This window comes from Hoplias malabaricus, chromosome 13 (assembly GCF_029633855.1).
Source record: "Hoplias malabaricus isolate fHopMal1 chromosome 13, fHopMal1.hap1, whole genome shotgun sequence".
Lineage (NCBI taxonomy): Eukaryota > Metazoa > Chordata > Actinopteri > Characiformes > Erythrinidae > Hoplias > Hoplias malabaricus.
In genome coordinates, this window is record NC_089812.1 from 20,511,087 (window position 1) to 20,521,705 (window position 10,619).

At 42.7% G+C, this 10,619-nt stretch overlaps 1 protein-coding gene across 3 annotated transcripts; it reads left to right on the forward strand.

Annotated features, from left to right (window-relative positions):
- The first annotated feature begins 226 nt into the window (after window positions 1–226).
- Window positions 227–8,163, forward strand: dus1l (dihydrouridine synthase 1-like (S. cerevisiae)). Of its 3 annotated transcripts, none has more exons than XM_066641494.1 (15): window positions 227–412; window positions 1,642–1,728; window positions 2,057–2,278; window positions 2,938–3,046; window positions 3,296–3,346; window positions 3,531–3,643; window positions 3,725–3,807; window positions 4,205–4,308; window positions 4,429–4,576; window positions 4,852–4,948; window positions 5,050–5,135; window positions 5,917–6,080; window positions 6,363–6,400; window positions 6,562–6,637; window positions 6,801–6,952. In XM_066641494.1, exons 3-15 carry the CDS (start codon window positions 2,060–2,062, stop codon window positions 6,824–6,826), a joined length of 1,314 nt encoding a protein of 437 aa, XP_066497591.1. In that variant the 5' UTR covers window positions 227–412; window positions 1,642–1,728; window positions 2,057–2,059; the 3' UTR covers window positions 6,827–6,952. The 3 variants fall into 3 exon arrangements, with proteins under 3 accessions (XP_066497591.1, XP_066497589.1, XP_066497590.1); XM_066641492.1 differs by lacking the exon at window positions 6,801–6,952 and adding an exon at window positions 7,832–8,163 and having other exon boundaries at window positions 231–412; XM_066641493.1 differs by lacking the exon at window positions 6,801–6,952 and adding an exon at window positions 7,832–8,163 and having other exon boundaries at window positions 394–412; window positions 1,645–1,728.
- The last annotated feature ends 2,456 nt before the right edge of the window (window positions 8,164–10,619 follow it).

Genomic DNA, 10,619 nt, shown 5'->3' on the forward strand with positions numbered 1-10,619 from the left:
AAGGTTTCCTCCCAGAGTCCAAACACACACGTTGGTAGGTGAAGTGAGTGTGTGAGTGACTGGGTGACTGTCCTGAGATGGTCTGGTGCTTTTTCAGGGTGTGTGCCTGCCTTGCGTTCAGTGATTCTGGGTAGTCTCCCGACCCACCGTGACCCTGAAATGGATGAAGTGTTTACAGATGAATGAATGAGTAACCTTATACTCTGTGTGCAGTAATGTCAGAAGGAGAAATCTGAGTGATACTGACTGGATTGAAAAGGATTTGGCAGAATAACGGAGCAGTTTGGAGCTGGTTAAATCGGACACAGAGGTCAGCTGTGTGTTTTCAGGAGATAAAGTGTCTGCAGTCACTGACACACACCTCAGCAGCCTGCGAGGAACCCGACACTCCTTCAGAGAAATGAGGATATGGGTAATTATCCGTGTGTTACACAACTCTCAGGCCCAGCGCTCCACCTTAAAACTCTGAAAAAAGAGCAGTGTCTGGTTTTAAAACCACACTTCCTGTCACCCCACCCCCTGGGCTGAGATGAAGTGCACCATGTTCCTTCTGTTTTCATTTTGTAAATGTACACAAATAATAAAATATATTATGATTATTTTTATTATTAAACGAATATTACTAATAACTAGTATTACGGCATAATAATAATAATAATAATAATAATAATAATAATAATAATAATAATAATGGTAGTGTATTACTAAATATGGCTGGTGTGTGTGTGAACAGCCGTATATTTAAATAGATCAACAGTACACACCTATAGATATATTTCATACAACTTCATACAATATTTAATCTTACATGATTTTCAATAGCGCTAACTTAAAGCACTGTGTGGAATCTGAGGACATTGTGAGGCCCCGTCCATCGTCGCCCATATTATAATTTCTGCTCTCTGATTGGTCAGTACTCAGACAACGCTGCGCTGTTCACATGGTGGACTCGTCCAGCTGTTGTGAGCACGTGCGCAGTCACGTTGGCTCGACCGTGTCTCAGATTTGTTTTTATTTATTTATTTATCTATCTCTACAGTCTACGATCTCAGAACACGCACACAAACACTATACAACACACTAATCAACAACAAACACCACTCAACAGACTTACAAACAACACACTAGAGAATAAACAGCACAGTCTACTCTTCTGGAAGATTTTACACTACGTGGAGAGGGAGGGATAGAGGGGACAGAAAGAAATAGAAAAAATAGAGAAAGAGGAAGAGATATATTCATAAGTTTACGCTTGAAAAATTACGAAGACTTTTATTTTGTATTCAGATTAGTAAAAGATAAAGGTTTTAACTCAAATATCTGGCGCCATCTGGTGGCCAATAAGAGAAACAACTATTTTTTTTATTTCTTATTTTAACTTATTAATATATATGTATCAACAAAAACATATCTTAAAATAACATTTCGTTTTTTACATAAACTTTTTTTTTTTTGTAGCAATGTTGTTCAGGATTTTTTAATTCTAGCAGAGATCAATCCAAAATAAACCACACAAAACAAAAGAAATTTACTTTAATAGTATCTCAGTAATAAATATAATCATTTATATTATGGTCAGTGGTGACAATGAAGGAAAATAATAATAATAATAATAATACATATTCTGCTGTGGGCTTTGAGGAGGACTGAGAGGCGGAACGCTGCGTAGGGCGGTGTGTTTCCGCACGGTGGTCTGTTAGTGCGGCGTCGGTGGATCAGCGTGTGTTGGTGAGTTCAGAAACTGTTTTTTATTCGGATTAAAATTCGCAGCATATCATATATATATATATATATATATATATATATATATATATATATAAGGGGAAGAGACGTTTGTTTCTTTCTCTGCGTCTTTTTCTTTCTGTCTCTTTCTGTGTCACTCTTTTTCTCTGTATCACTCTCATTTAGTCTCTCTCAGAGTAGATTTATTGTTGTGACTGTTGTGAGAACACAGTTTTCAAAGCATTAGAAAAGAAACAAAGACCAAAAAAAAAAAAAATAAATAAAATAAGTGACAATAAAATAAAGAAATTTATAATATTGTGTGTGTGTGTAGGTGATGGAGTTCTGGAGGACGTGCCTAGGCTCGGCTCGTTATGTATTGGCACCGATGGTGGACCAGAGTGAGTTGGCCTGGAGGATGTTGAGCCGCAGACACGGAGCCGAGCTCTGCTTCACCCCCATGATCCACGCCCAAGTTTTCCTCCGGGACTCCAACTACCGCCGAGACAACCTCTACCAGGACACCCACCCGGACGACCGGCCCCTCATCACACAGGTCTGTCCCGCACACACAGACCAATATTCCACAAATCACACACACTACCGCCGGGATATATGAGGTCTGTCCCAAACCCCAACAAGCTCCCTGAGTAGGCAGTGACTCCGTAGGCGGATGTAGAAGTCGGCAGCTTTCTAACGGTGGTCCGTCCTCATGAGGCGGATTATTGAGACGCAGTAGTTAGAGAGCGATGATGTCACGGCTTGTTCCCGCCCACTGCACACAGCCGGTGTTTACTTCCCTCAGCATTTCAGCGCCGTGGGGTCTGCTTTTCACATGTTCATCATGATTTGAATTATTTTTGCTCTGGTAGAAAAGAGAAATAGTCAGAAGTTATGTGTGCATTGCATCATGGGATTTTGTTTGCAACTGAGGAACGGTTTGATGCTGCCTTACAATTCGGACAGATTAAGGTGTCTCAGTAGGCAGCACATTTAATGTGTCTAAGAATTGGGACAGCCCAATCGGAGCATGCTCTCTGTGATGTAAAATGTTCTCAATATCAACAGCTTTGTGGGATTTGGGACAGAACCAATCTGTGAAGTGGAGGAACACTCCTGATTAATCTTCAGCTTCGAAGAAGGATAGCTTTCAGAGTCTGACCCTGTGTGTGTGTGTGTGTGTGTGTGTGTGTGTGTGTGTGTGTATGTTTACAGTTCTGTTCGAATGATCCTGAGGTGTTTGTTGAGGCCGCTCTGCTGGCACAGGACTACTGCGACGCCATCGACCTGAACCTGGGCTGTCCTCAGATGATCGCGAAGAGAGGTGAAGAGACGTTTCTGGGTGATAGAGTAAAGACTAGAGGAAAAGGGAATTCAAAGAGAGTTTCCACTGGTGACATCACGCTCTGTAGCAGGACTGTGGAGAGAGAGGGGGATGAAATGAAAGAGGAGGATGAGTGAGAGGTGTCTGCAATTTGATGTGAAGGTCCTGGAAGAAACAAGGACACGAAGAGAACTGAATCCTTGTTTCTGAATATGATTTTGTGTGTGTGTGTGTGTGTTCTCTCCACAGGGCACTATGGAGTATTTCTTCAGGATGAGTGGGACCTCCTGGAGAGAATGAGTACTGTTTCATTTTCCCTGTATTTACTGTGTTTACAGAGTGCTTAATCATAAGAATAACAGTTATAATAAAAGCATCATTAATGATTACTGGTGTTGTGAGGACTCACATTTAAACCTAGTTAAATTTATACATATTCTACATAAAGTTAACTCCGCTAACCCGGCGCTGCTGTGGTCCACAGTTAAATTGGCCAGTGAGAAACTGTCGGTGCCCGTCACCTGTAAAATCCGAGTGTTTCAGGAGGTGGAGAAAACGGTGAAATATGCCAAGATGCTGGAGAAGGCGGGTTGCCAGGTAGAGCGCTGATGAATCCCCTGCGTCTTGACTGTGTCTGTGTGTTTCAATGCAGATTAATGTTCTCTGTCTGTGCCTCAGATGCTGACCGTTCATGGCAGAACTAAAGAGCAGAAAGGAGCTCGGACCGGAGTGGCCAGCTGGGAGCATATTAAAGCCGTACGGTGAGAGTTTTAAACCCAGACTTACGTTTACAGTGCCTGTACTAGAGGAGCTGACTCTGAACTGAGGTTGTGACCAAATGCTGTTTACACTGTGGGCGACACAGTGGAGCAGCAGGTAGTGTCTCTGACAAAGCTCCAGGATCCTGGAGGTTGTGGGTTTGAGTCCCGCTCCGGGTGACTGTCTGTTAGAAGCTGCGAATCAGATATGGATCAGTTTACAGTTTCACATCTGAAAGTGGCCTAAGTCTGAACTGAAGATGGTAGGATAATTGTGCTTTGTGCTGTACAAACACACACACACACACACACACACATTCTGATCAGGGCCATGGTCCGGCTTTCTGACCGCTGTCTTGTTCGGTGTAAACATCTGAAGCTCTGTGTGTTGTTTTTGTAGAGAAGCTGTGAGTATCCCAGTGTTTGCTAATGGAAATATTCAGAATCTGAGTGACGTCCATCGCTGTATGGAGGAGACTGGAGTTCAGGGAGTGATGAGCGCAGGTAAAACGCTGTACACGCACACGCACACTAACACAAATTTTGCAAAATAATGAAAATACAAATTGGTCATGAGGTCAGAGATATTCACCTCACTGTGTGTGTGTGTGTGTGTGTTCTCAGAGGGTCATCTGCACAACCCGGCCCTGTTTGAGGGGCGTAGCCCACCTGTGTGGGAGATGGCGGAGGAGTATCTGGAGGTGGTTCAGAAATATCCACCCTGCTCCCTGTCCTTCGTCAGAGCCCATCTCTTTAAACTCTGGCACCACACGTACGTCACAGACTCTGACTCAATAACTCCACTTATCATTTGTTCATTGATTCATTCTGTCTCATTAACTCAGCTGACTCTGATTCATTAACTCAATTGACTGATTCATTAACTGATTATGACTCAACTGACACTGACTCAGATTCATTAACTAATTCTGACTCATTACCTCAACTGACTCTAGTTCATTAGTTGATTCTGATTCATTAACTCAGTTGTTTCAGGCTCATTTTTCAGCTGGTGAGTGAGTGACTGAATGTACCTTCCTCTGTCAGTCTGCAGATCCACCAGGACCTGAGGGAAGACCTGGCCAAGGCCAAAACCCTGAGTGGAATCGAGGAGGTGAACAGACAGCTGAAACAGCGCTGCCAGGTCTCACCATCCCCTCTGTCTCCTCATCCTGTCTGTCTCACTCCCTGTCTCACCTTCTGGTTACTGATCGTGTACTGATCCTGAGTTTGTGTTGGTTTCAGGAGGAAATGTCTAAAGAGGAGTCGGAGAGACACCAGACTGGACTCCCACTGCCGCACTGGATCTGTCAGCCCTACGTCAGACCTGCGTCAGTGCATCCACCTGCTTTTGCTCTCTCTACAGATCTACACACACACACAGTCATTCATTACATGGTTTCATTTACATAAATACTCACTCATTCACATACACATACATACTTTCATACACTCATTCACACATATATACTCTTTTACATACACTCACTCATTTATTCATTCAGTCACAAAATCCCTCAATGTGCCTGCACCTAAACAAAGTTTTAGTGAGTGTGCTCCCATTTCTCAGACACATTAAATACGCTGCCTGCTGAGATACCTTAATCTGGCTGAATTTTAAGGCGGCATCAAACATCAAAAAATGTTCCTCGGTCGCAAAGGCAATCCCATGATGCATCACAAGCACAACTCCCATCTATTTCTCTCTTCTCTCAGAGCAAAATGAATTAAATAACTATTAAACATGTGAAGAGCAGAATCCATGGCGCGGAAACACTGAGGGAAGTTAACACCGGCCACATGCAGTGAGCGAGAACAAGCTGTGACATCATCGCTCTCTAACTACATCGTCTCACTAATCTGCCTCATGAGGATAGACCTCAGTCAGAACGCTGCCGATTTAAACAGCTGGCTACTTAGGGAGCTCAGTAGGATTTGAGATAGATCCTGCATGTCTCTCACACTCCCTCAGTTCTGTAGACAGAGTGGTTGTGACTAAGTGGAGTTTTAGAGCCCGAGCTCTTGTTGTGTTTCAACACTCTCAGGTCAGTGCCAGACCTCCATGACCCTGAGTCCAGAACAGAGAGCTGATTGGTTGTTATTGTGTTTCAGGCCGAAAGAAGAGAGTCAAGTGAATGGACAGAACACAGCGGAAGTTAAGACTGTAAGGATGAAGAGAGCGCTGGAGGACAGTGACAGCAACGACTCGCTCTCCAAAAACAAACAGAAGAAAAAAGCCAGGAACCCCAACAAAAACTTCTGTCCAGAACTGAAACGTGAGTTCGATTGCTTGGTTCGGTTCGAGAGGAAGCGGAATTCAGTCACAGACACTGACCCAGGCTTTAATAAGTCTCTAAATATTTATAGATATTTTTTTCTTGTTTAATACTGTGTCATCTGTTTACAAGTTTAAAACCACTGCCAGGTTAAGTTAGTAACACTGATAGTCAGGTCACAGGGCCCCCTAGAGAGGGAGGGGAGGTTTTAATCTTGCAACTGATTGATGTATGTAGGAACAAAACTTGTTGATAAAAATCCTTTTGTTTGTTTCTCTGCAGCAAAGTACATCAAGTGTGAGCAGTGCGGGAATCCTAAAGTGAGTCTTTGCTCCAAACGTTGCTGATTAGTTTACTGTGTTTTTCTCCCTGTTAATGAAAGTCTCACTTGTTTAATGATAATTCTATAATTCTAATCACAGACAATATGAGTGTTTGTAGATGTTTTATCTGTTGGATCTGAATCTATTCTCTCTCACAGGGGAATAAGTGTGTTTTTAGCTTGTGCCGTGGCTGCTGTAAGAAAAAAGCCTATAAGGAAGTTGCAGATTGCCCGGGTGAGTAAAATTTCCACTGGACTGTCGGATTCACCCAGTCAGTGTGTGTGCTGACCGTCTTTTTATTTATAAAACTGTGGTAATATTCAGGACTAATGATGCTTTTCCACGGAATGGAAGCTACACGACTCAACTTCTTTTTGCTTTTCCTGCTTTTTTACAGTTCTAAATGAGCCGAGCAAGTACTAAACCCTAATGTGTAAACCCTGCAGAGCTCTGATTGCCCAGGGACCTGTCAATCACCATGAAATGCAGAGCTCCAGCACAAACTCACAGTTTGTAAAATCCCTGAAGTTACAGCTTTCACATTTGTTTTTATCCGACTCACAGCGGCAGCTCTTAACATTTCCCCCCGAGGGATTTTGTAGAGGTTCAAACGCTCCTTGGGCCTGTTCCTTTAAATGATAATGAGTCGCTGGCTGTTCACCCTGACCCCGAGCGCAAGGCAGTGAGGAGCGAGAAGCAGAAGCTCTGGTTTTAACTGTTTTTTGTTCGGTTTTCTTTCTTCACTGTTCTTTTTTTCCGTTTTTACTCAGTGCTTTTATTTCTTCGCACTCGTTGTGTCTGTTTTGTTGCATTTAACTTTGTCTTTGCGCTCTCACAAACATGGGCCCAGTACTGTGATTTGACAGACTCAGACGAGTGGGCGGGGCCATTGTAAAGTCTCTGCACTTGACATCAGAAGCTGAGCAGAATCAGAACTACTCCTCATATTCATATCACTCATATCAGAAAACTGACTCGGGTTGCGGGGGGGTCTTGTTTCACAATGTGTGGGTTGGTGGACTCCAGATCCACACATTAATATGAACATGCTCTGAAGAAGGAAATTATCCATAATATGTTTCTTTAACTATGTTGCTGTAGTTACGGACCGCTGTGATGTTTAAAGCTCATTGGCGGATGTTTTTTGGAGGGTCATTTATAAATGTATTACTTACAAACCACAGCAAGTACCTGGTGTTCCACATCTGAACGTATGTGAAATTTTGGACTGGTTTAGTGATCGACAGCAGGTTAATTTTGCCAAACTAAGCTGGCATTGTTGAATAATCACAGCTGTTGGTCAGAGCTGGTGGATCCTGATTTCCAGACAGTTCTCCAGAGTAGACAACAATTATACCATATTCACACAAACTTTCCAGTGGTTTTGCTTCAATCAAATACCAAAATCCTGTTGTTTCTGCTCCAAAGGTCACGGCTTGAAGTTCAAAACCAAGGCCCTGAAGCAAGAGAATTCGGGAACGAGTGAGGTACAGATAAACAGGAAAAACTCCATCCAATCAGAGCCATGCCCAGAAGCTCCCGAGCAGCCCAAAGCCTGAAGAGACGAGAGGAATAACACCACCTACTAAAGGATCCTCATCAACATCTGGTCCAGCTGTAACACAGACTCAGACAAAGCATTCAAACCATAGACTCAGGCTGCATCCTAAACCGTGCCCTGCTCACTACACTGGAAATTCTGGATCACTATGTAGTACACTATTATAGGGAGCACTCTTGGTGAAGGTAGTGAATGATTTGGAACACTTATGATTTGGAACATCTTATGTAGGTTCACTCTGTGCTGTGCCACAGCCGACTGAACGTCATTCAGTGCATTGTGGGGTATTTAGTGTCCACTAGGGTACATTTACAGTATATACAATATTGCAGTACATTGTGGGATTGTTATAGTGCTCTGAATATCCTGCACTCTCTTCACAGATACCCCTATGTCATCATGGAACCCTACGGTAGTGCACTAGATAGTGAATAAAGCAGAGTTTGGGACACAGCCACAGTTCTGCTCTATTCTTGCAAGAGCAGTTGCTATGGCAACAGTGAGACAGAAAAGCAGGTACATACTGAGTTATATTCCTCACTAGATATCTAGGGACTCTTGATCTGGTGTCTAAAGTGATGAGCCACAGCTGTGTCATTCTCAGTGAAATGGGTTCTAAGTGGGGAACCGTTTCTGGTGCTAGATAGAGCTGAGGGTTTTTGCACAGGGTAGCCACTTTATCAGAACCCCCTCGCTTATAGTGCAACTCAGTGGCCAGTTAATCAGAAACCCTTCTTCACAACAGCTCTTCACTTCTTCATAACGGCTCCAGAATGGAGAGAGCAGAGAAAACCAGAGAACAGAATAGAGCGAGCTTATGTAAACAGTGGACAAAACTGGTCAGCGACAATTACTGAGGAAATGTGCCTATATATTACATTAAATCGATATTGTAAATACTCTGACAGGTGCAGTGACTGTGAAATGCCATAAATGTGAACACAGCAGATGTTAAAAGTGTTCAGACTCATCCCAGTTTTATTTTCCAGGTCACGCTTCGAGCGTCTAATAAAGAATCCAGAGGTTACAGTCTAATGCCACACCTCCATAAGGGTCCTATAGGGTAGGTGTTTCTGATAAACTGGCCAGTCTTGTAGTGCTGCTCCTATTGGCTGATATTTCAGATCAAATCCATGCTGTTTTCAGTTTCGCTGATGCTGTATTTGCTGCTGTTGCCTTTAGGGCAGTTCTGAAGGTCCCACTGCCCCCACAGACCTCACTGCCTCCTGCTGCTGCTGAGCCCTCCATGGTTCTCAGAGACACATGCAGCCGATTCGCTGCTTCTTTTCGAACATCAGCCCACAGATGTGTAGAGAAACTGGGACACTTGTGCTCTAGGTCTCCTGGCTTCAGACACTGAGGCATTGCCTGGATTCAAACCTGTGATCTCCAGGTGATGGGGCCAACTGTGGTTTGTGATATTACAACCAGGACTGACAGGCCACTAGTCACAATACACTGCGTTCAAGTCTTAAGTTGAGGTCGCAGCTGAAATCTGTCAGTGTTGATTTAAAGAAATCCAAGTCAGACATTTCCCACAAATAGTGCCACCCTCGAGAGCAAGAACAAGGAGAATGGACTTGTGTTCTGTAAAAGTGAACTCCTGACGCTGCTAATTTAATTTAGTTTAGGCTTAGGCTTAATCCACAGCTAGAAAACAGATGTCCAGGGGTTTCTCTTTCCTAAATCAACCACTGAGAACAACCCCCACCCTGTAGGAGAGCAGTAATGTGGACGCTAGGTGATGAATTGTCAGCGTGTTGAGCTCCAGGGGCAGTCTTACGTGTCTCAGGGGAAGAATAGCTGCACCCTCTCCGTTTAATGGCAGTCGTGAATAAAAGCATCTTCTGGAGTATGATTGTGGATTTACATCAGAAAGGACCCCTTTACAGTGGGAGAGTTCAGGCTGAAGCAGGATGGTCTGTGTATGGTACGCTGATGGCTTTTTTTAAGAGTGGGTTCTTTTATTTAAGCGTATTTCTAATGTTAGAATGTTTCTACTGTAAATAATTTTAAATCAGCTGTGATCAGGTTTGGTTTTATTTGATAAAACATAAGTGTAACATGGTCTTAAAGGGGACATACTCCCACAGTCATCACCACAAGGGCTGTTGCGCTGAATGAATTTCCTCTGAATTGATTGGGGAAACAGTTGGGGAAAATCACACTCAACCTTTTTAAAATTGTAAACAATTTTTAAAAGTGAAAGTTAACATTCATTAGGCACACACTAAAGTAGGGCTGGACAATCAATATATATCACAATAGAAAATGTTTCAATATGAGTTTTAAACACACTTTCAATATTTCAGTACACATTTACAGCATCTGTCACTCAGTCATTAGAGGGTGCTATGGTCAGTTCAGCACTTGATTTAAAATATTTTAAATATTGTAAAATATTGATATTGATAAAGCAGAGAGGTTGTTTGAGGGTGACGTTGTGTTGCTTTCAGTTCTTGGAAGTTTTTCTGAGGCTTTTTTATTGTTCATATAGATATTAGAATTATATCGACTGAAATGAAGAAATATATTGTGATACATATTTTGGCCTTATCGTCCAGCTCTACACTACAGTGTAAGACAAGGAAAGTTTGCAAAAAAAATAAGGGAAAACATGTTTACATTGTGGTGGTGAGAGTTGTTTGACATTCC